The sequence below is a fragment of the Anguilla rostrata genome, chromosome 2, assembly GCF_018555375.3.
Source record: "Anguilla rostrata isolate EN2019 chromosome 2, ASM1855537v3, whole genome shotgun sequence".
Taxonomy (NCBI): Eukaryota; Metazoa; Chordata; class Actinopteri; order Anguilliformes; family Anguillidae; genus Anguilla; species Anguilla rostrata.
Window position 1 is genome coordinate 31,743,951 of NC_057934.1, and position 26,068 is coordinate 31,770,018.

General features: G+C 40.9%; 1 protein-coding gene across 2 annotated transcripts in view; it reads left to right on the plus strand.

Annotated features, from left to right (window-relative positions):
• The first annotated feature begins 14,819 nt into the window (after positions 1-14,819).
• plekhh3 (pleckstrin homology, MyTH4 and FERM domain containing H3) overlaps positions 14,820-26,068 on the plus strand; it is a 37,943-nt gene continuing 26,694 nt past the window's right edge. The window contains exons 1-2 of one of the 2 annotated variants that reach the window (XM_064321626.1): positions 14,820-15,526; positions 23,080-23,135. In XM_064321626.1, the coding sequence (XP_064177696.1) occupies positions 15,392-15,526; positions 23,080-23,135 (191 nt within the window). In that variant the 5' untranslated portion in view covers positions 14,820-15,391. The remainder of the gene's footprint in view (positions 15,527-23,079; positions 23,136-26,068) is intronic. The other variant, XM_064321627.1, reaches the window with a different exon arrangement.

The following is a 26,068-nucleotide window of genomic DNA, read 5'->3' on the forward strand; positions in this document are numbered from 1 at the left end:
CACCACTGAAGAAAAGTACTTCCAAGGTTGACTCTAGTTTTTGAACGAGCCCTGTTGGCTTGTCTTTTTGCTTCGCTGTATCTAGGCTGCTTATGGTGCGTTCATGAGCAACAGGGAAGTGGGAAAGTTCCAACCTCCGAGTGGGAGAATACACCTGAACGCCTGTCGAACTAGGAACATCCCACTAGGAAAGAGGGAGGTTTTTGAGAGCTCCGAGAAGTAGGTTTTACGTCACTCGACATGGCAGTGTTTGTGGTGAAAGGTAAGAAATGTACTTGCTCCGCGCACAAATAAGTCACTTCATTGTTAATTTAGGTCGTACTCATTGGTGCAGGTGATTGTGATGTTAAACAATAATTTGCAGTTTACTTTCATAAATTTGTCTTCGTCATGTAGCTAGTTTTCATGTAGCTAACGTAATGTTAGCCTTCTGGCTAGCTACTTACCTAACTGTCAATACCTTAGCTGACAGAAATCAGCTGACGCCAGCTGATTTCTGTCATTTACGGTATTGACAGTTAGCTCTTCACTAGAGATTAGAAAGATATGTGGGTAGCTAGCATTAACTAATATTATCTTACCGTAACTGACAGAAATCAGCTGACGCTAGCAGATTAGTTCTTCGGTAAAGATTAGAAAGGGTAGTGGGTAGCATTTAACTAATGTAAGGGAGTTCTTTGTTAGTTGCTCCTACTTTTCTTAGCTAACGTTACTTTACTGCTACTGACATACAAACAGAACCCAATCAGGTAACTGATCAAACTGTCTTTATTTCAGTTTGCAGATGACGACAGGAGGCTGTTCGTGGATGAGGAGAGGACACAGCCTTTTGGTGCTTCACTCTTTACTACAGCGCAGCATCCCACAACACATTACCTCGATGAGGCACTCACCATCAGAGTTCAAGTGTCCTCACCTGACGTTACACCCTTTCGGTGGGCATGCCACAAGGTCCGTCCCGTTGTGACTTTCTCTATGAAACATGCTATTTTATTATTGTTATTTCATGAGGCCTAATTATTATTGTTATTGTAATTGTTAGTTTGACATAATATTTTCATTATTATAGCTGTTGTCATACCAAGATAGCCTAATTCCAATCTTTGTCCAGCCTGTTTTGTCTTTTGACATGAAAAAAGTAGACAAAGGAGAGGCCAGAATTGTGCAAATGCAGCCAGGAGGAGGTGAAGAGACAACAGGCGGAGTAGAGGGAGAGACAGACAGTGAAGTTGAGAGAGAGCTAGTATCACCATCACCAACAACACTGATATCAGCTTCCAGCTTTACCAGAGAGCAGATCCTGTTCCTCATTGACTTGATGAGGCAGGAGATACTGCAGGAAGGCAGCGGGCTACCTAATCATTGAGCAAGTTGAATGCTAGGATCAAGGCAGGGAAAGGCAAAAAAAAAAAAAAATTTGTGGGAAATGATGGCAAAACTGGGCGATGAATTTCACATAGCGTTTGAGCCAGATAAAGTTGCATGGAAATGGGGCACCCTTGAAGATGCATACAAGAGGGTCAAGGACAATAATAAATCCACTGGCAGAGGCACCACATGGTTTCAATTCTTTAATTAAATGGAGCAATTGTTGGGGGGGTCACCATGATATAGTCTTCCCTGTTACTGGGGATGCAAATGGGGTAGTAGTCCACAGACCTGAGGCCCTTGAGCTACATGACTCTGCCACGGTAATGCAATCGAGCTCTAGCTCTAGGCCTACTTCAGTGCAACCCGCTAGCTTGCCAAATCCTAAAAAAAGGAGAAGAGTAAATGGGGAAAGCATACTCGCATACTTGCGTGAGTCTGTGGCCTCTAGTGAGAGAAGACATAATGATCTGTTAAAACAAATGCAGCCTGCTCAAGATTAATTTGAGAGAATGATAACACGCTTGCTTGAGAAGATGTAATGTAAAATTTAATAAACATGTAACAATTAAGTCCCTCGATGTCCTGTTCTTCAGTCCTGTTTTGCATTTCACTCTGAGTAGCTGTGGTCATTGGTGTCATCCTGTCTAGGGCACCCCTGTGGGTGCTCCTCACAGATATCTGCAGGACCCAATGTCAAGTTGTGCAACACACAGGCCGCTAAAATCAGTTGCACAACCATATCCAGACGGGTGTTTTGGAGATCCCTTAACCGCCGCCATTTACACTTCATCCTCCCAAAAGTTTGTTCCACAATTACTCTCCTACGGCTCACTCTTGCATTTTGCTGGAGATCTTAATTTCTGAGACTATACCCTGTAGGAGGATTGAATAGAACCCCTTGCAGTTAATGTAGTCCCCCCGTGAATCACTGGTCTTCTTATTTGGATGTGGCACCCATCAATAGCACCAATTATGTTGTCAAGGGCACACACTCGATGGAACATGAAAGCACTCGCCCTCTTCTCACAATCGGCTGTCCAAGAGATGTATTCTGACGCCATGTAGCACAGGTACCCTACCACTTCAACTACAGTATTGTGGGCTGCCCCTTAAGAGAGATCAAATTAACTGATATCTCTTGGAATGAATTCTGATTGGCCAGGTACCACAAAAACAACAGAACCTTCTTAATAGCAGGTACCCTCCCCTCTGAGGACCCCTGCTGCATTAGCCTGTAGGTCAGTTATTCGAATTGAGCATGAGTGAGGCGGGTGTGGCGATAGAAAAGTGTGTCATCCATGTTCATGAACACCGCCCATCCAGTTCCTGACTTTAGTACGGGCTCAGGTGTCATATTGTGAAGTAGAAGGGACACAACTGCGTTCCTAAAAGGCAATATGTTTAAGACCACCGTCAATGAAAAATAATGTATGTTTATTGTTAAATTAACTACAGCGTGGGCTATGACAAATTGATGACACAGCTGCATAAATACATAGCTAGCCGGCTAACGTTAATGTCTTATAGTATCTACATAGTAATCATATTTCTTAATGATGCACTTTGTAATCTCATTCATATTTCTAGTGTCACAAAAAAAAAGTATTTTAAAGATGTTTTTTAAACTACAGTTACAGTGGGGCGGCTCGGTTGGAAAGCTCACCAGCGACATCTGTTGGTTAAAGCGTGAACGCACTATAAGAAAACAGCAGGTCTGAGATCAGTGTTCTTTACTCTCATTCAACACTTGACGCTTCCAACTATCACAAGGTAACGTTACCTAGCAAGCCACCATTTCTTATTTAGTAGGCTGACTAACCTCGTTACAAACTTCCGCGTTATCACTTAATCTCGTTGGTAAGTAGACATACATTCTTTTTATATTAATTTAAGCAGTGTGTAGGTAACGTTAAACTAGTAGCATGCATGTAACGTTCGATACATTGTTACATTACATGACTTATTAATCGCCATCGAAATAACGACTTCACGTTTATTAATAACTTTAGCTTGATGACATTGATGTGCACGACAACGTTGTCATATTTTTTTCCAGACCGTGAAAACTGCCGGACTTGTTTACATTTTGGACAGATGTGGCTCCCGAGTAAATCTATCGCTGTTTCCGTCGACACACAAAAAAAGGAAAATCCTAAATATTTCTTCTTACGCTGAAGAGTGCCTGACCGGCAAACGCAGAAATGTGTTAACACATCGGCAGAATTAGGCCATATCTACAAATACCATCTTTGGGGAAAAAACGCTACGATTGAGGGTCAGCCACAATTTTGCGACGAAAATAGAATGTTTTTCTCGTCTTAACTAATTGAGGAGAACTGTCTCTATCATATTTAGTAATATGTCATTTCTAATCAAGTACAATAATTAAAAACAAGTTTACACCAATAATAACGTTAATCAGTTTAAGGGATGTTCTGCATGCTAATTTTTCAGCTCAGCACCCGTCACTAGGGCACCCAGTGGTTTTCTTTCACTTTAAAAACAAGACCAGGTCAAAACCTAGTGGCTTTGAGGACTGCCCCGCTATTGCGGTCCAGCCAAAAATAACTAGCACTTTGCTGTAAGCGGTGGGTAGGCTACAGACAGTTTGACAATGAGGACGTTGGCTCTTTTATTGCTCCCTATGGTCTACAAGAAAATACAAATAATTAGAAATCCACGCCGGCAAATCCATTATTAAAATAGCCTACTTGGTAGATTCGTTAATCACCGCTGATGGCGTTAATTTCTACTTGTTTAACGTGACTTTAAAAAGGTTAGCTAGCGTTGTCGTAAAATTTAGTGTCAACACATTACTAAGGTTGCGGGTCAGGCACTCTTCACGGTAAGAAGAAATTTTAGTATAGCGCTTCCAATATTGCTTGTGTCGAAAGTGCTGCGACGGAAACAACGATAAATTTACTTAGTAGCCAAATCTGTCCAAAATGTACACAAGTCAGACAGTTTTCACGGTCGGGAAAATGTTTTATGACAACGTGGTCATTTGGCTAACTTAGCTAGCTAGCCAAACAGTCAGTAACCCAGATACTTCCTTTGTGACATTTAGGGATAATGTCAAGGAGGAAAGGTAAGAGCCAAAAAACCTTAGACAGTTTTCTAAATTTTTAAATGTGCCCAGCATTCCAAGGCTTGTTGTAAGATTCAGTAGCCAATCAGGACTTGAATACAAGTTTTTTGTAGAGTGCAGAAACTTTGATATTATTTATTTTATTTATTTTCTTGTTATTGAAAACACAGCATTCCAAGACTGTACATTGTTGTCAGATTCTTTGTAAGACTCTGCTATGCTGTAAATAGTTTTTTAAAATGTGTGTTGAATAAATGACTTATTTATAACAACATTCACATTACGTAGTCATATTTTCAAATCTCCAGTCAGCTTTTAGCATTGACTTAATGTAGGGCTCTATGAAATCTGTGTTATAGCTTTTTTAAATTCTCAATTCTGCGATTCCATCCGTGATTCTGTTATCACAGAAACTATAGGGCCCTCCCTTAATGCTGCCATCAGTCTGTCGCTGGCCCGCGCCGGGCCCCCGTCAAAAAAGACACTTGGCCGCCGGCCCGCACCAGGCCACCAGCCCCCGTCAAAAGATACCCAACAACTTTTCTGGGGGAAACCCTGCTGTTACAAAATGAGTGTCGTACCTTATCAGACCTGTGTTTTGTAGTTGTTCCAATGACCTTCGGTATGCACTTATACACTGCTAAATAAATGTCATGTAAATGTAATTTATGTTACAGTCATGTCAGTGAGTCTCTTTTCAATGGGGCATATCAAACAAATGTCTAAAATTAATATTTATAAATATTGCTAATATTTCAATACAGCCAATATTTCAGTAATCTGATTTTTTTTAAATGTCAAAAGCATAAAAAGACCAGATTCTGATGATTAGCTAAATCCGTTAACTACCTTACGCTGTACGAGCAATACACAAGTTCATTAGGTAGAATCAGTGCTGTCTCGTAGAGTGCAGTAGGAATAACGCACCAGTCAAGATTAAAGCAAGCATTTACGTGATCATATGAAATACAATGTCAAATGCAATCAATAAAAATACATTTAACTTATTTAATTTTTCTATTTAGCCTTCATTTGTACAAACAAAGAATAACATTAATGAATACCAACACCTTTTGTTTTTTTTAAATTTTGGTTCAGCCTAAATTTTTTGATCCAGGAAAAAATGCTAAATGTTATAGACTGCTTTTGTTGATTATTACAGCTCAAGCTTCTGGAGCCTGATTTGCGCTGGGGTGAGTTTGATGAATTTGTGTAATACACACAGGAAATACATGGCTGAACTCATCAGTCATACTGTTTCCTGGCCATGGCAGCCATCTTGCAGTAGTGCCACTTCCAGAAGTACCGAACTGAATAGAGTTGAATGGATAGTTGTTATACAGTTCTGTCCTCGCTCCTCGTTCTTCACTCCTCCAAGGAGCATTTAACAGATGGGAATGTCCTTAAAGATGGTGGACTTTGATCACTTTCTGGGTCAGGCAAGAGCCAAGGAGACGAGGATGGATAAAATAAGCGATTGGAATGAGCCCCTGGGATCAAGATTCACCAGATCCTTTCACTTACTCATTATTTTGCACACTTGTAAAAAATAAATAAATAAATAAATCCCTCATGTTGTGGGGAGGGGGGGGGGAGAGTGTGCCCCAATTTGTAAAGGAACATGGGTACCGGAATAATTATCCTTCAACTTCCCACAATACCTCCACTAGTGGATGACAACAGTGTCTTTGCCCAGTAAGTAGAAGGAGTGCTTCTCAAAGCCCTAGTGACCTCCTTCATCCAGCAGAGAGAATCAGTCTGTCCTGTGATGTCAGATGCTGGTGTGGAATTTTACTGTTCATCTTGGAATCAGGGAAGCAATAAGTGTTTCTTGCCTTTCTGATCTATGGACCCCTAAAATGTCTGAGAGCTAAGCTTCTGCTTTGTCTGCTGAAAAAAATAACAAGAAAGCTGTGTGTTATGTTATGGATAGTGACAGCTGCTGCCATTGCTGCTACCACTGATACTACTACTCCCACAATTTCTACTAATGTAGGCAGTAAGGTCTTTACTAGAATTGGACACTATGTAACGGTGATGATGTCAATTTAAAGCGAACCTTACATAAATGCAGAATAAGTACATCCTGAACATGTGAAACATGCAACAATAAATGTTATGACACAAGTGTGAGCAGTCTGACGGACAAAACTGGCTTAGGCGGAGTGCATAGTGCCAGCTAGCTGTACTGGCCCGAATAGTGCTAACTGCAAAGCTTAGTGGAGGAGGAAGAATGGTCTGGGGGCTGTTTTTCATAGTTTGGGCTAGGCCCCTTTGTCCCTGTAAAGGGAATCTTAATGCTACAGCATATAATGACATTCTTGAGAATTGTCTGCTTTCAACATTGCGGCAACAGATTGGGAAAGGCCCTTTCCTGTTTCAGCATGACGATGCCCCCGTGCACAAAGCAAGTTCCATAAAGAAATGATTTTCTGAGTCTGGTGGGGAAGCACAGGACTGACCTGCACAGAGCCCTGACCTATACCCCATTAAATACTTTTTGGATGAATTGTAATTTCCGACTACAAGCCAGGCCTTACACCCAACATCATTGCCCAACCTCACCAATGCTCTTGTGGCTGAATGGAAGGGAAAGCCTTCCCAGAAGAGTGGAAGCTGTTACAGCAGCAAAGGGGGGGTCCAACTTTATATCAATGCCCACAGTTTTGGAATGAGATGTTCAACAAGTACATATGGGTGTGATGTTCTGATGTCCACATACTGTCGGAAATGTAGTGTATTTACGTATTGACGGGGGACCAGCACTTCCTTATGACTGCACCACCTCCTTTTACTGATTGGGTGCCTGATTGAACCAGTCATGTCAAATGCTGCCCTCAGGAATTATAATAAATAAAACCCCTATGTGCATTTTTTCATTGCTCAAGACTTGGTAGTATTGTAGACTCCATACCTGGCTTAATATTAAATATTGAATGCGAACACAAATTGGTTAAAGGTTCAGATGGCAATCAAATACAGTATTTTCTCGGAGTACGTACATTTTTGTATCTTGATGAATATGCTGGATATTTGATTGTTCCTCAGCCTTGCTTATCAGCTTTCTCATTTAACAAGCTTTACACAAACTGGGTGATTGATCAGTTGAATCTCCCACTGATCTTTATTGCTCTGCATTCATGAATACAGTATCTCAGTTTGGAGCACAGTTGTCACCAGGTGTGTCAGGCTTGGATGATAAGCAAGGGCAGCCATTGTTTTTACAGCACAATAGCCTGGTAAATGATTGGTGTACAATACGATGCACTCTGCTCTTACCCTTCCTTCCATAATCTTGGAACTGTGTTGGTGACTGAAGTAGTGTCATCTGAGAGAGAAACCTGCAGAAACTCAGCAGGACTGCCCTTGACGGAAACCCCCCCAGTGACAGGGGGCATTTTTATAAACAGAGAACTAAAATCAGGCTGAGAGCAGCATGACGTTTGGCAAGATGTGGATTTGAGGAGCCGTGACCGGGGTAAAGGCGGGAACACTACTCCTTATGCAGGCTATAGAAAGACTGTCTCTGCTTCAACAGACTATGAGGTGCCTCTGCAGGGACAGCAGGGGCAGCCAAAGGCAGATTTGGTTTCATGCACGCCTCCTGCCAACCCAGAAAGGGGAACAGGCACTCCCTGTGATCTCTGGTTGAAGGCCACACATGCTTTCTTAAGACAGAACCTTCGGCCATAGAGACAGGGAGTGTAGGAGGAACTTTCACAGTGTCATTCCAGGGCACTCTTTCATGTAGTGCCACCCTACTTGGCCCTTCACTCTATATCTGATAACTGAACAACCCTTGGCACATATTCATGGGTTCACACTTGTGTCTTTTCTTAAAGGGGACTAAAAGTTAATGTTTACATTAGGGCATGTCTGAAAGTGGGAATGTGAAATTTACTAAACACCTAGTCAGTTTTAACCATAGAATTCCATGGGGAAGCCAATTATTATTGGGTAATAAAAACTAAAACATGCTCAGATGAAGATAGGTTCAAACCCTCGCTTGTTATAGCACCATTGACGTAGATGCATTACGGAACACCCAAAAAAGTATTCAGTTTAATACTTTTTTGGGTAATTCTGCTCTTATCTCGTATTATTTCAATGGACAATTTACCATTAGTGATATGTACGCTGCATGGTTATAAAAACAGTTGTTGTTAAAATTAGCTTTTTGCACACACATGCACGCACCCATGCATGCGCGCGTGCACACACACACACACACACACAATCACATTGTAAGAGTTTTTCCTTTCAACCCCCTCCACAGTACACAAGCAGAGGGTAGTTACAGGGCAAAATGTGGGGGTGGATGGGGTTATAAATACAGTAATGGAGGAGGGGTCAGGAGTTTACAGAGGAAGTTCCCTCCTCTATTTGCACTATCCTTGACACCAGCCAGCCATCATTCTGCCATGGATACTGAGTGAACAGATGTGGCCCCTTGGTTAAATAAAAAAGACTGTTAAGAAATAAACAGCGGGGAGGGAGCCTCTGTACAGGAACGTTGTGTCACTCTATCAGGTTACCTTCCCCCAAACTAAAATAAAACTGCAAGTGTAAAGGTCTCTGAAGCCAGATGATTGACGCCAGGTCTGACTGGGCAGGAGCAGAGAGTGACTCAGAATTACACTTATTCAAGAGGCTTGCATCATAACAAATATAAATGGAGCATGGGTGGTATAAGTACATACCCTGGTGCTAGGTTCAGTTCAGTGGCCTGCAAATCTCACCCTACAGCACTGAGAGTGCTTTTTATCCACACAAAAAATGTATACTGAAATGGAATGAGTGCTATTGAGAAAATTTCTGACAGATCTATTTCACAATAAGCAATTTCTCCCAGGTGCAGTACCCAGGAGAAGAATGGAATCTCTCCCTTTGTAAATGTCTTTTTCCTCAAACTGATGACCTCATTCGGCAAGGTTACCTTTGCAATGCTGCACACTCCTCCAGGGACCTGCTCCTATCTCTGCTAACTTTTATGCTGCTGAACACTTTTCAGAGGGTCTTGTGTGACCAGTCATAGAGGTTTCTGTCACAGTGGGCAGCCATTGTAAAGACATAGCATCCACTATACCTCACATCTCACATGTTTGCAGATAAGTTACATCTATTATGACATTAGCAACCACATTCTGTGGAGTAGATATCTTTTTCACCTCTTTCTGCCAAACGTCGACCACCATGAACATATACTCTTTGTGATTGTGTGTATGTACGTGTGTGACTGCATGCGTGCATGTGTTCTAAAAATAAAACATCTGTTCCTGCAAGCTCCTGTGAGTTGGGCCTCCAGGGTTTTTTGTTTTGAAATATTTGGAGGATCTGGCCAGTGGAAGTGGAGTTCCAGGCACAGAGGCTGGGTTAACAGTAATTATTCATTTCCAAAGCAGAGAAATAACAGTCACAGTGAACAGAATCACTCCCCTCAGTGCACACGCACACATGCACGCACACATTCTCCCCCAGTCCCTCAACTTTCTTTCAGCAGGTTTAGTTTGTCCAAATGTCCTGTAAAAGATGAGACCTTTTCCAGCTCAGTGCCTGTCCTGTGTAACTAGTATGTTCAGTGGTCCTCGATCCCAAAAATGTAATGGAACTGGGTACAGGAACCCAATGGAACTGTGTACAGGAATGACCTCTGTGTTGCATTTTAATATTTTAAGACCTAAATTACGTGATTGAACTCATGACAGTTGAAAGATGACCAAAGCAGAAGTGGAGGGGCAGAAAAAGGCACATAGCTCGGTTTTAGGAAGTATAGAAAAATCTTTTTATTGCTTAAAACATGACATTTTGGCCGCCAAGACCTTCATCAGATTGAGGAGCAGAAGTGGAGCAGGGGGAATGGAGGCTTGGATAAATGTGAAAGTAGGACAGGCACAAATGAGAAAGGAGAGCCTGCATCCGTCTGGCCTGAGATTCAGGAAGTGTCACGTGCCAGGCTTAGTTCCAGTCTCCTAGGTCCTCTCAATGCACCTTTACACAGTACTCACTAAAGTGGAAGAGGGGGAGGGGAGGGCACAAAAGCCCAGGAGGGGGAGGGTGAGAGAACACGACTGGAGCATCTCCTTGCAGTGGGAAGCCTGGCTAAGCCTGGACATTTTGAGTGATTAGCGAGAGCAGTAGTCCATACAGTAGATGCACGGTCCACACATTCATAACCTAACAGCATCAATTTCTTTATTTTATAATACTAAATCACATGAAGGTGAGTTGATGTGTGGTGTTTTATATCTGATGAATGTCACACAGAAGTTTGAAACAAAAAGTTTAGCCATAAATATTTAACATCATATGAGAAACGGATCTTAGATAAACACTTTTATTCCCAAGGTTCTTTTTTTTTGTTTAGGAATAAAAATGAAAAGCAAAATATAAGCAAGTAATGATACTTTTTCTCCCATGTTGTGTATTTCTCAACCTTATCAACAATGCAAAACAGTGGATAAAACAACAGTCTATGTTCTAGCTGCACTGTATACTGTAGTCCTGGGATGAAGAGGACTCCATCTGCTTCCCATTGGGGAGTTTAATTTATTACAGAAGGCAAAAGCCTGTTCTACACAAACCCTCTCATACTCACACGCATACTCACAGTCTACCTCTCCCACATACAAATATATACCCACAAACATACACATAAACACAACAACCAAGCCTTCCCCATACACTCACTCCTCACACACAGGCGTGTGCGCATACACACATACACACGCACACACACACACACTCATGCACCCACACACACAAGCTCGCATGCACAGACACAGACCCCACCGCTTGTACACATATGTGCACACAAACGCAAAGACCTTGCCCTCCCCATCTGTCCCCACCCACCCCACCCCCCTCCACCCCTGGCACACACACACCTCAAATTAGTGCCAGAAACACTTTAAACTACTTGGAAGACCCAGTATCGATACCATATATTTACGTCCTGTATACCACACCCATATTGGCCCATTTCTGCATTAACAAAATATAAGGAAATTTAAAATTGTTAGCACTCCACAAACTCAGGGTTCAGCTATATGCCACTGATCACTGATCAAAGGGGCCTCCACCCCGACAACAGCCTACAGTAGACCTAAATAAACCATTTTTAATCAGAAACCAAATATAACTGGAAATACGTCATAAGCATATACATTACACTGTCTTCACCAACCAAACAAACACCTCATAATATTTTACACAATGATGTACAGCATTTCCTGACTGTGTACATTCCTGGGATCTTAAAATTTGGTGTCAGAAGCCCAAATCACATAGATTGAACTGTGAGTATATTACTCTGAAGTGTGTTTCTCTGGGCAAAGGGCCAGCTTCAGTAAAATAAGGCGAAATACAGAGCAGAACAGTTTTCATCAAAGGGTTTTAGTCCATTTGTTATTTCATAGTCTCGGCTAGAACATCTCCCTAAAGCAAGTAGAGACAGAAAAGTGCTGGTGACAGGAGCGTTGACAATATTTTTAAAGAGTTATTCAGTTACTAGCAATAACCACAAATGGCCATTTTAAGTTGAGGCACTGTCAAAAGGTAATTAAAAACATATTTTGATATTTTATTAGCAATGTATTGCCTTTAGTCTTCTTTTACAGAATTCCCAGTAAAACAAGAGCCAACTTCTAGTCAGCTGGCAGGACAGCTTAGATTTGAGGCTGCTATCCATGTCATGCTCATTTCTCCAAGTAGAGTGGAAACACTGGCCAGCAGCAGACTCCAACTCCAAACGAATGAGAGAAAATGGGATAGAACGTGAAGGGATGGAAAAGTTTAACCTTCCTGGAACGCATGCCTGAATCCCTGTGAAAAAACTGCCATTCCGGGAAATAGCACAGAAAGCGGGTAGGAAAAAACATTCCCTGTCCACGCCCCCCTCCCACACGCGAGACCCGTAACGACAGCAACCACAAATCAAGGTGACCACTAGAGCACAGACTGAGGCCTCATTCTCCTTTCCAGGGATATATTAGTGATTATTTCATTACCAAACCTGTAATTCTGTGACCGCAACCCCCAAATAGGTTTAAGTAGGCCTGGTTTTAATAAAACAGCAAAGAAAAAGAGCTATATATACAGTGAGCTCCATAATGTTTGGGACAAAGACGTATTTTTTCTAGATTTCGCTCTGTACTCCTCAGTTTTAATATGAAGTATAACAATTCATGGAGTTAAACTGCACATTCTTAGCTTTTATTTTTTATTTTTTATTGAGTATTTTTATACATTTTGGTTCCACCATGTAAGAATTGCAGCACTTTTTATGAATAATCCCTTAATTTCAGGGTATCATAATGTTTGGAATAAATGGTGTCACAGATGTTTCTGATTTGTCAGGTTTGTTCAATTGCTAACTTAATGCAGGTATAAGAGATATTTCATTAAGCTAACCAGAAACAACTGTTTGGGACATCATTAAGAGGAAAGAGAGCCTGTTAAGCCAAGGGGGTCCTCTGCAATTGATGACTGAAGAATTCTTATTATAATGAACAACCCACAAACACCTGCCAATGAATTCTGAGGCATTCGGTTGAACTTTTGCAGATAAGATGCCTCTGTACACTTAAGATTCAATCTGATGCTGCCATCAGCAGTTATATCATCAATGAAGACCAGTGAGCCAGTATCTGTGGTAGTCATACATGCCCAAACCATAACATCCCCCACCACCATGTTTCGCCATGTTTTCATGATTCTTGGCATTATTTTGATACAAGTGAAGCTTGATTTCATTTATCCGCAAGACATTTTTCCAGAACCCTGTAGGCTCTTTTTGGTTCTTCTTAGCAAACTGTAACCTGGCCACAACTAACTATTGGTTTGTATCTTGCAGTGCCACCTCTGTAGTTTTGTTTGTGAAGTCTTCTATGGACAGTAGTCACTGACATCCATGCCTGCCTCCCGAAGAGTGTTTCTGATCTGTCGGATAGGTGTTTGGGGGTTTCTGGTCTATGTCTCTGACTGTTTTTTTCTTATTTCTCACCCTCATAATAGCTTCCTTGGCTTTCAACACCAATAACAGACTCCAAAGACAATCAAAGGGCTAGAATCAAAACTAGATACTGAAACCTGCACTAAGGAAGCAATTGAACACACTTGTCTAATCAGAAACACCTGCACAATTTGTCCCATATGTTATGATGCCGTAAAATGGGGGGGGGGTCAATATTGTTCAACTTGTAGGTGATGTGAAATTGACAATACCAAACCACATTTTATTAGATAGACAAGTACATGCTAGGCTATTCCTGTCATGATATACATGATAACTTTATTTTACATTAAGTTTATATTAAGTGTATTTACAGGCCTATTTATAAATCTGCCATGTTGTCTGCCAAAATTCAAGTTACTTTTTCAGTTTTGTTAGATTGCATTATTTCACCATGACCATTGATTGAGTGACCAGTCCATCAAGTCATGATTACTCTGACTATTATAAGTGCAATAAATAAATAAATAAATGACAACCCTGAACCAAGTATGAGTATGTAGTTCTTCTGTACAGCGACAGTGCTCGATATGTACAGTTTACTCCATATTGTTTTTTAATATCACAATTAAATGTTATCTAACAAATAATATGTTAGCAACAGAGTTTGGGCAAATAAAAGTGTCACACAGTAGTACATATAAATGTTGCAAATTTTCTGTATGACTACATAAAAAAATATTTAGTAGGCCTGTCAAGTTTGCATAATTAGCATCATTCTCAGTGGCCTTTAAATTTATTTAAAGTGATTGACCATACCACGTGATGCCAAAAGTGACTAAATAATTGGATATTTAATAGCATTTACATTAATAAATTCCTAGTAAACATTTTCAGGTGTAGCCTACTTTTTTATTATAAACCTTCTTTTGCTGAAAAATAATACAACAGCAAAATACAATGCAGATGACTAAAACGTGTATGACATATACTAATTTCATATATAAAAAGTCATATATTAATATTAACGTCAATATATTTTTTAAAAAACTGATTGAGGCAGAAATAACATCAACAAACCAACACAAAAAAAGACATCCCCACAAAAATGAAAAAGAGAGCATAAATGTTTACGGTCAATTGTATTTATATAAATGAAACTGCTGTTTACAGAATTTATGAGTTAAAGTATGGCGTTGTGATATCTCTGTGATAATTATAAGGTGGAGTCACTTCCAGGCTACCATGAAAACGTCTTGTGCCCCCTTCTCCAGAAAGAGGTGGCTGGTTGGTACCTGTGATGCAAAAATCCGTCGACAGAGGGGGACCGATTGTGTTTAAATCAGCTGACATCATTTGAATATTGGGCGTCACTAACCGGGTTGCCCCTCCCCGCGCACGCTCTCACACACGCTGAGTGTCTCCAAGTAGGCTGTGAAAATTGCTCGAGCTTGAATGTTCAGTCTAGAAGCACAGTGTTGGGACAACTGAACTCCTGGCTAGTAAGCCGAAAAGTGGACTCTTTGACCGAATTCCTTCTTATTTTGGTTCAGGAAGCATTGCACAATATGCAGAAAGGGTGCAGAGAATAACAACGTGTTACAGATTGCGCACTAAACAACTTATTTTACTATATGTCAGCTAGCTACATCGTGTCAGGACAGTCTAACAGCTGGAATATCTGTTAAAGTATTGGGACTGATTTCGAATGGAAGCTCGTCGAAGCATATTGTTAGTAACTGCGTAGCAGACATCTGTGACTGGATTTTATTGACTGCTTTCTATATTAACCAGTTATCCTCTTTATTACACACTCGTGTTCTCATCATTCGCCTTCGACGAGAAATCTCAGACTGGATGGTACTATCAGCCGAAATCGGTCTGTTCGAATCTGGGAAATTTTCTTGGCTCACGCAAGGAGTGACCGCGGATGCTATTTACACCGCAAGGATTGTCGAAGACTCCAAACTATCCACATTTGAATGCCTTTGCAAGGAATTGGTTGGTTTCTGTGCTGCAGGCAGGGGTTCAGTTTGCTAGGACGGGACTATGGGGAGAAAGAGGAGGAAGAATCTTTTGAGTTGCGCTCCAAGGACGAGACGGCGTGCAACGGGAGGGTAGGTAGCCTGCAGTGCTGTCTGGTATTAAAACCGTGGTGATTGTGACCTGTGTCATATACCCAAGAAAAACAGCATGAGTACATTAAAAGACACATTTGACAAAGGGACTGAAAATAGGTGCGAGCTATTTTGCCTTACGGGTATAGCAAGGACAAAACGTGATTCATTTGTTGTAGGGCATATTGCTACCTAAGTACCATTGTATTACTGTACAGTAGAGGTAATGTCTAACTTTCCCGACTGGCGTGTAATGTACACTTTCAATAAGCTGTTGTACTGCTATGCGCGCCACATAATGCAGACGTGCCCATTGGTTACAAGTGGTTTTCACCAAAGCACAGCACAAATCATTCGAAAAAAAGTTTAGTACTTTTATGTTCCGTTAACCGCATCCTTCCTAAATAGTTTTATTACACATTACTCTACAATCCATTTTCGTTTTATAACCGAGTATATTTAATTCTCCCCAAAATACTGCATTTACAAATTTTATGAATCACACCATTCATCAGATAACTCTAGGCTTACTCAATATCGACCTAAGGTTTGTATGATACATAACCTATGCTATACAGTGCCCTGCGTAAAATATGTTCCCAAAGTTTCCCATACGTTATCATAATGGTGCATGTGGTCATGGGGATTTGTCTGGTTCAAGTTAACAGGCATGTACAGGCTGCACGTTTATAGCTTTGCGCCATATGGCAGTCGTTCAAGGCCTGAGTGATCCAGTCTCTTGGCATCTGTCTACCCAATCAGCAACACAAGACTGCTCTATTCTCCATTTCTTCTAATTGGGCATGGTTCCACCAGCCACCTTGTTCACACATGTGAGAATCACTTTTGTTCTACATGGAGGTATTTACCATATATCATTTATATCAGGAAATTATATCAAAAAGTATCCTTTCCTAGAAAGCCTTCTTCGTTTTGCTTATTAGATTCAGAGACTTTCAGTATTTGACATAAGAATCTGTATAAAGCTTGCATTGGTTGTAGAGTTTAATGATTTGTCATTTTTAGCAATTTATTCTGTATTTGCTGGAATATTCTCAGTTTTGGATCACATATGTGAATGTAAAAGTAGGTTTTATAGTCTTTTTTCCTTGCAATTTTAAAATAATCTGCCCATCGCTATCCTCTACAGATGGCTCTTAATATGACACACAATCATCTCAGCAATCAACCTCTTTTGTCCACTACTGGAAATGTATGGACAGGAGCAGTACAAGCGTATTGTAGGCCTAATGTCACAATAAACCTAACCCTGTACCATAGTGTTCCTCTTCAAGCTCTCTGTTTAGCTGACGTACAGTCGACCCCCAATCAATGCATGTCTATAGTATGTGCCACGGGGTCTTTGTGCCTGATTAACCCTAAGTAAGGGCTGGGTTTCAAATGCATAGCCTAATCTCATCCCCCATGCCATCGCACTGTGTCAAGAGTGCTGCTGTACCCCTCGGGCCTTTTATTCAGACGCCTGTTCGATCAATGCAGGGACACCCTGCGGGCCAGTAGTGCTAACATACAGTACATGGCCATTTTCTCTCTCTCTCTCTCTCTCTCTCTCTCTCTGTCTCTCTCGCTCGCTCTCGCTCTGACTTGCTCTCTCTCTCTCTCTCTCTCTCTCACTAAAATAGACACGCATAGTCTATTTATGTATTGACTCTTCCTTTATTTATTAAGAACAAAAGCCCCATTAAGCTTGGCATTACTTTCTCAAGGGGGACCTGGCTAAAATGTAACATCTTACTGATCTGCAGTTTCCTTTCATGGCCTCTGACCTTTTGCTCCCCTGATTACTCTCTTGTTGGATATGAGATCAATATTCTGACTGAGATAGAATGCCTCCTTCTGTCCTTCAAAATCAATACATTGGTCCTTCCTGGAGTGTTTCTTATGATGTTTCCACAGTAACTGACCAAGGATGAGTCAACGTTTTTCTCTGGTGTTTCTGTGCTGCACTTCTTAAAGATCATTGTTCTGGGATGGAATCAAAGAGGCTTCTGCCTGACCAGATTCCTAAATACATCTTTGGAAATATAGCCTAAGTCAAAGATGTCAAAGGATACAGTACCATTTGTGTGTGCTAATTTGTAAAAGCAATGAGCATCCACACCAGGAAAGCCCACAACTCTTCAGCAAAGAGTATTTTTAGTCCTCACAAAAGATAATGCACAGAGTTTATTCTTCTCACTTACAACTTTACCAGCTTGTGCTCTTCACTATCTGTTGTTATCCCCTTGTGTTAAATATTCCATCAGTTCCCAATGAGACTGAGCTGTGAATCAGCTACAGTTTAACGGCATATTGTAAGCGAATACTGAAAATGTCCGCAAGGTAGTGAAATGGCAGAAACTGGTTTCAAACAGATACCCAACCACGTAGCCAATATGAATATGTTCTCGCAGCATGCCTCGTAGATGCAAATGCATGTAATTCTTTCATCATCGCATTTCCATGTTTTCTTTTAGTTTATTCTTTTATTTCTTTTTTTTCCTGCCTGAATTCCCACTGAAAAGAGTGGATTGGCTTCCACTGTAGATGGGGACACTGGCTTTCGAGGTAATGTTAGCCGTATCCTCCCCTCTGCGTGACGTGTTATAATTTTTTTGGGTTCCCAGCCTTGTCACTTCCAGTCCACCCATCTGGTTATGTGGATAGCATTGGCAGTTCTGAAGCGTTTCCTCTGGGTTACTCACCCTCCCTGGAGGTGGAACCGAAAGCAAGCCATGGAATGAACTCATCTGGGCATCTCCAATTCGGATGATTCATGCACTGCCCCTCTCTGGCGGGACCTGCTCTACCAGATCTTTTCAGTTACATTCTATTCCTCCCTCTTCATCAGTTACAAGACCTGAAAACTTTAATTACACTGCATGTACGCACACACACACACACACACACACCCACAAGCAGCCAATGTTTATTTAGTTAAAGAACAGCAAGACATGAAGAAGGGTGGATTTGAAAGGCCAGGCTTCAATCAGGCACTTCAATTCAGGACACAGCCAAATAATTTTCAAATCAGATGACTCCACTTTACATGTGTGATTTTGGGCCAGTCGTGCAATTAAAGTGAGTGGGCTGTTTTAGTCCAGTGTTTTTATTTTTTTATGCATTAGAGTTATATCAGTCTCTCAAAGGATTACCGTTCCCAGAAATAACCAGCTGTTTCCCAGGTTCACATGGCGAGGGAGACCCAGGGCATGTGGAATTCTGCTCGGCTATTCGGGGATGGGAGCTATAAACTGGGGATGTCATGGGGGCGCGCAGTCAGGTTGGCCCATTCACAAATCCTCTGGCGAGGCACTAATTTTGTAATGACAACATTTATTTACTCACCATGCATGGCATTTTGCATTTCCCCAGTCAACCATTAACTAAACAGCCATCCGTTTTTTTGGTGTTTTTATAAGTCCTACTGTACTGTATGTGTCAACCCTGACAGGCCAAATTGTATTTTCACAGATGTCACAGTATGTTTTCAGGTGTAAACCTAACTTAGCTCTAGTTTTGAAATTTGACTTTGGAGCTGTGGGCCCACAGATAAGCTCTGGATAGGGTTTCAACAGGAAAAACCAGGGCTGCAGCAGAGGCAGCCAGAGGGTAAGATCAAGGCTGCGTTTCTTGGCAGCAGCGCTGGGTGCATGATCAGCCAGACACCGCAGTTTTTGCACTAGAAATCTCACCTCTGAGCACAGAGAGAGACTAATTGAACCAGGTCATGCGTACTTTGGGAATCGGATTTGTTCCTAAGTTTTAGTAACTTTAAAAGCGAAGTCAAAGCACACCAAATCTAAGAATTTGATTCTGTTATTGACATTATTACTCACTTTACTCAAAGCTTATCTTTTTTTAAAGGGGCTACTCTTATTTTGCAGTTATAAAGCTTAGTTTAAGGGAATAACCAGTAATCAAACAGCTATTGGTCCTCTTTAGAACATTATTCTTTTTCCTGTGCTTTCCAAACTCGAGCATACATGTCTTCTTCAGTAATCTGCTATCGTTGACCTCTTTGGCAAACTTGAATTTTCCTTCGGCCCTTCATTTTAGCGAAAAGTACTGTAGTTGGCTTTACCACATTGCGCTCTTTAGCAGTAGTGCTAAAACTTGCTGCTCTTCCAATCTGATACTACACCCCCTGGATGACTCGCGCCTGATAATTTGCATAACATGAGTTTTTGGAGTTGGCAGCTAATTTACTGTGATGCACCAGTACTGAAGAATGGGTGTGATGAGATAATTAACATAAGCGTACGCAGCACAAGAATAACCTGTCTGTAGCTGTTCAAGAAAAAATGCTATCCAACTTGTGGTCTAAAAAAAAAAAAACTTAAACTGTGTGGATATGTTATGAAGTCAGACCTTTTCTGATTTCCCAGCTTAACAGCTTCTAGCACTGTTAAAGAACAAATGTGTCTGTCAAAATGTAAAACAACACATTAAAAATGCCTGTTTTATTGTACACAAGTAGGTTTTTGGTTAATTTTGCTACTCCATTGGGAATTTGCTCCCCTCTAAAAATCCTTTACAGTAGATGGGTCCCAACATGTAGTTATATAGGGGAGGGTATATTTCCAGGTTTTTGCTGGAAAGTAAGGCTCATTTCCATTTAATACTCACCTTTTTGCATCCATGGTTATAATCGATATTTTATGAGAAGCTGGTCAAGCTGTAAAGTACTAAAGTGTTACTTGTGTAAAGTACTTCTGGGTCCATACAATGTTTGCTTGGTAAGTGAGTCCGTTACTCGGTCCATGTCATATCTCTGAGGTTCTTCTGTATATAAATTGAGAGCTGTCAAATCGCCAGTGTGTTCTCACATGAATGATTTGACCCTGTGATAAGCTCATTTTAACAGGATTCAGGTTTTATGTCTGCTGTCATTGTGTGCCTTTGATTCAAATTTGTCTATTAGCGTGTTTTTTTTCATCAGAAAAGTCTTTTCTTCAGTCCCCTAATATAAAAAAATGGTAAAAGCAGTAAAACACTACACTACTAAAATACCACCAATCCCACATTATAATCTTACATTACTAACCACATTACCATATTAAAGAATTATTTTGTTATGAATATAATATAGATTTATTTTTAAAATTGATCAATCTTAATGATTTGACCCAGGTCTGATTTTGATACAGCTTGATAAACAGTTCAGTTTCATGAAAGGTCATGAATTTTACTGAAAATTAGTTCACATCTCTCTTTGTTGCACAACTAGATTTGTCTGCTGGGTGTTAAATTCATTTAATTTATGCACTTAGTGGCTTGCTAACAACACAAACAAAGGTTCTGAAAGTGGTGTGCTGCTGCCTGTCCCCTGTAGCATTCGGTCCCAGAAAAGACAGACTGTTACTCGGAGTAACCGGCTAACTGCCTTGCTTGGTAAACAGTCTAAATAAAAGCCTTTGCTATGTCAGTTTGCGAGCTAACATTGGCTGTATCCAGCTCTCACGGAACTTGTTGCTAGGAATGTTATGTCCATTCCTAGAAAGTTCCTATGATGCCGTTGTCACATTTTCTAACCAATAGAAAGGTGGCAGAAGAGATTGATGAGGATTGAGACACCCTCGGAGGGGGGGGCCTGAGTGTGAGATTCTTTTCACCAGTGGACTCGTTTTACTCGCTTTTAGAGCAACAACCAAGGAGTTTCTTGACTGTGAATCCTGCAACATTTCATGTAGGTGGCACAAGCAGGCACTCGGTGAGAAAAGGATGGCACTGTGCCCAAAAGTGTACCTTTCCAATAACTTGTCCTTAGCTTAACCTTAACTAAATTTCCACAGTATAATAAAGAACAGTAGTTTATAAGTTCCATTATTTAGTGTCAATAATTGAAAAAAATAAATTTAAAAAAATAAAAGTAGAAAATGTTATGCACAACATCCAGTAGCCTTGCACCCACAATGAGAACATTCAAACTATAACCTTTTCACCCACCATTTTTGATCTGAAATGGCAGGGTAGGACAAAGGAACCTTGTGTTCCCCTTGATCCTGCATTAAATGAGCTATTTTGCACAGCATATTTCTCCCCAGTAGTTCACCCTTGTTATCTTAAAAGTATGAGCCAACCATTACAAAAACAGACCTGCTATGCACTGGAACTGCTAAATAACAAGCCCTGGTTTGCAGTAATGGGAGGGAAGGGTGAAATTGTAGATTTATGAAATTTGTGCCTGTGAAAATACTTGGACCTACATTGCTGGAAACTGTAGATGACCTGCCCAACAAGTCACTAAAAGCAGTCAACTTGCATAGTGCCAGGTCTTGTTACAAATGATAATTACTGTATGTATAAGTCAGTGGTTGCTAGGTAGTTTTCATAGTCAGGGACATTCAAGCCAGTTAAGGGTATAAATGAGTCAAAACATGAGACAATACCAGTTCTTACTCTTATGTTCTTGCTTAAAGTCACCACATTAGGTTCAATCCACATGGTGTTATTGATGTTTATTGTGGTAGTGATCTAACCAAATGCTGAAGATAAAACATACATTTTTATATTTCTTCCCTGGTAACACAGGACTTCCGATATGGTATTGCAAAAAAGTATTTTATCATCATCTCAGACTATATTTAACTGCATGAATGAAGCGAACTTCAGGCAAAAGAAGCATGGAAATGGCTGCAGATGATATTTTTGAAGATAAAGTTTAAAAAAAAGGAACATAGTATTAACACACCATGCTTTGAAGCATGGATCCAATTAATATTAAAGGAATTGTAGTTTGTGCATGTTTTCTTGAGTGAAGGAAAATAAACTTTTTTCTTTTGCTGGGATAAATATCAGGAATGAAACAATTGATGATTCAGATTAATTAATAACTGATCTTTAGGATTAATAACCAATATTTGAAATGAACTCATAATGTAGGCCTATCCATTTGCATAACAAGGCTATTTGAGAAATACCATGGTAACATGCAGGACTTTGAGATGTGGAATTGTTTTCTGAAGCATGTGCTGAAGTTGTACAGTATTGTGCGTTGTAGGACTTTAGTGTTGATGTCACAGCTAAATATATAGGCTAAATGGCATTATGTGCGCATGGGTAGAAAGTTGTACCCAAGATTATATTTCATCACTGGATCTTCGTTGTCAAGGAAGTGCAGATACTTAGTGGGCGTTTTGCCCTGCTCTCACAAATAGCCTAATACTTTTACTAAGTATGTGTGGTTACACTGTCACCTTGTAAGTGTTCCTCTATTCAGTTTGACATTTTGAGGAAGGATTCATATGAAGGATATGGCCTGAGTGGATATTTCGCAACGCAGGAATGTTTCTGTATCCTAGTGGCCAACGCTATCGAATGAAAACAACCACATGAATCACAAGCATTAAAATGACTGGAGCACCACTAGATTGAGAATAGATTCCTCAGAACCAAATACGCAGGCATACTGCTTGTTCGTTCACACTTCCCCCTAGCTTGGTCTTTGACCTTTGAATCTTTACATTGGGAAATGACGTTGGTTAATGTGATCTGTGATTTCTCTTTGTGTTTGTGCGTCTAAAGCCATGTTTCCTTGTTTGATTTGCCAGGGCCCGCTGGAGGTGACTCTCTCTCAGCCTACACGGACAGCCAATGGACCAAGCAGGTGAGTCAGAACACAAGACCTCCATTACCTTTGTGTGTGAATAAGCTAGGAAGTATGAGCTGTGAAGTGTCTGTTGCAGCCAGAATGTGGGTTTGGTAGCTTGCTGTTTTCATAGGAAAATCTCCATAGCAATAAAAAATTTGGTTAATGAGAAAGCTTGTGACTGAATGCAGACTTTTGGGATCACAACAATATGGGCTTTGTTGAAGTTCTTTGCCAGTCTCTCATTGATGTTCTTGTAGCTCCGTGTTTTTTACATGTACTGCTCTAAGTAACTCACCAGAACTCCATTTGAATTTGAGCCCATCTCTGGTCTTTTTTACTGAGCCTCGTCAGCCAGGCAGTCGTTAGTAAGCAACAACAGAGCCACCCAGCAGGAGTCAGTCTATGTAAAAGTTGTCAAGCCTCTGATAGAGCGCCCAAGCCTGTAAGTAATGTAATGTATGTATGATCGTGATCCTATCTGGTAAAGTGGATCACCATGGTAATATACTGCATCCCCCTTTGAAATGTGAAGGATAACTCTGATCCGAACATAAATTCTGCATATGGATCACCATGACAATATACCACAGGTGTGATTAAAAGACCCAATTAGTTCATAGGGCATCCTAGAAGCTTATCAGAAATGACGTCAGCAACACAAATATAAGGCAATGTTTGGAAAGTTGTAATAACTTCCTATAATCATTGACTTCTCTTGGAATGGAATAACCCCAGACCTGTATCATGTTAACCAGCAGTTATCCCATATTATTTGTACTGTGCTGGCTAAAATCTGATAGATATCAGTGTAATAATGTTGTTTACAAGTTCGGTACGTATGCCATTTAACTATGTTTTAAGAATGATCACATGACCTGATTCAGCTAGTCCTTCTCAGATGTGTGCTCTCTCAGTGCCTCGGTCCTCCATTCCTACTGTAACGCATGGCACACGCAGGACTGTCTGGGTCTTTCTAGCTATGAGGCAGTCTAGAGTCATTCGAGCTGTGCATTCTGGCATGCACGTGTGCGCGCACACAGGCAGCTACTTCCCTTCCCGCCGCCGGTGACTCAGCCTGGCTGGCTGCCTGCTTGGAAGCCGAGGTATCGGCCTGCAAGATAATGGCCCGGCAGAGGGAGAAGTTTCACTATGGCAACAGTGTGGCACACACTGCCTTCTTCATTATCTTGCCGTACGGAACCTTAATCTCCCTTCCCTGAAACCTCAGAGCACCTAACAACCCCTGTGAAAAACTCAGACAAATACAAATGAGGGAAAAAAAAGGGCGTGTGGATTTCTCAACCAACTGTAACTCGAAAAGAAAGTCAAACAGGAAGGAGAGGGAGATTTGGGGGCTGGTGACAGTTTATGGGGTGAGACGAGGTCGCAAAAAGGGGGGGGGGGCGGGCGAGGTGCCCAATGGGCTTGAGAAGATAGACAGGATGTTGAGCAAAAGGAGGGGGGTGGTAATGCAAGGTGACTCAGTCCCTCAACACGAACATAGTAGGGAGTGGTCGGGACAGGCAATTACTGAGGGTGTGTGTCCCATAACTATTCAAAGAAGAAAGAGAAGCCAAGGCCCGGGCTGAACATGATTTAGCCTACAACTGTCCGCTCACGGGCGTTTTAAAAGGCTAACTGTAACTTCTAGGGATATCAGCTCTCTGTGCTCAGAGAGAGATCCTGTGCATTTTTGAAGGGAATGGAATAGTTTTTTATTTATAAGGGAAATAAATAGCTTTATACAGACCGATGAACATCTTGCGATCCTCTCCCTGTCCACCCTGTTCTTTCGAAATCAGAAGACGTCACTCTTGGGAACAACTGACAGTGAAATGTTCATTTGGCACATAGACTAAATGAGGGAAATGTGATTGTTCCCTGCTCACAAATGGACTTCGCAAGTTACACATACCCAGGGAAGGTTGCAGAAAACCACAGTGAGTCTCCTAAGAGCTGCAAACAAGCAATGTGGCTAAAGCACATTCCCAAAGAATCCAGGGTGAGCGTAGTAAGGCAGTCACAAATTGCCAGTTGCAGGTTTTCGCTTGAGCTGAGAGATGCTGACTGTGAGGGGAGCAGCCCCCTCCACGCTGTTAATCATCCAGGCTGACCAAACCCTAAACCGCACAGTGCTTTGACAGGGCTCTGACACCCAGCCAGGCGTTCCTGTCAAAACACAGCCCGGCTCAAGGTGTCGGTGAGGGCATGGGCCATTGTCTTGACCTTCTTGTCTTAGTCTCCCCTTGTCCTTCCTGTTGGCTTTTCTGTCACGCCTTTTCTGCATATCCTGAGTGAAGCGAAGCACACAAACGCAACCATCAGTAAATTAATAACTCCGGGTTGTGCTCAATTCAGCATTGTGGAATTGATCCCCCATAGGATTTACTGTACAGAGTGAATTGCAGGAAGATTATATTCAGTGAAATTCCACCCAATCAAAAAACATGAGTTTTATTGGCTTTTGCGTACGTTTTTAAAAATTGTTTTATTGTATTTGCCTGATACCAATGAGTATATCACTTTTCTCTGGAAGTATACTTCTTTATATGGAATGATTAGCAATGTGTTTTGTATTTTAACCTTAGAAAAGAATAACTGTATTTTCCCTGGGGGAACTTCATTCTACTTATAATTCAATGCTGTTATAATAATAATAAGACCCTCCCTTATGTAAAGAATGAGTTTATTGTATACTAAAATGACAATATGTGATTAGTGAAACCATTTTGTGGACCTGTACTTGCATACATATACCCTTGGAGAATACAACTCATACTGTATATTTCATGAGCTAAAAACTACTGCTTCACCCAGTCATAACCCAATGTTTACAACAATACAAGTCCATTTTTGATGTCACAAACTATAAAACCTTTATCCAAAACCCTGCTTATGAAATTGACAGGTGAGTAACATTATTCACACAGTTTTGAACATTATGGTTT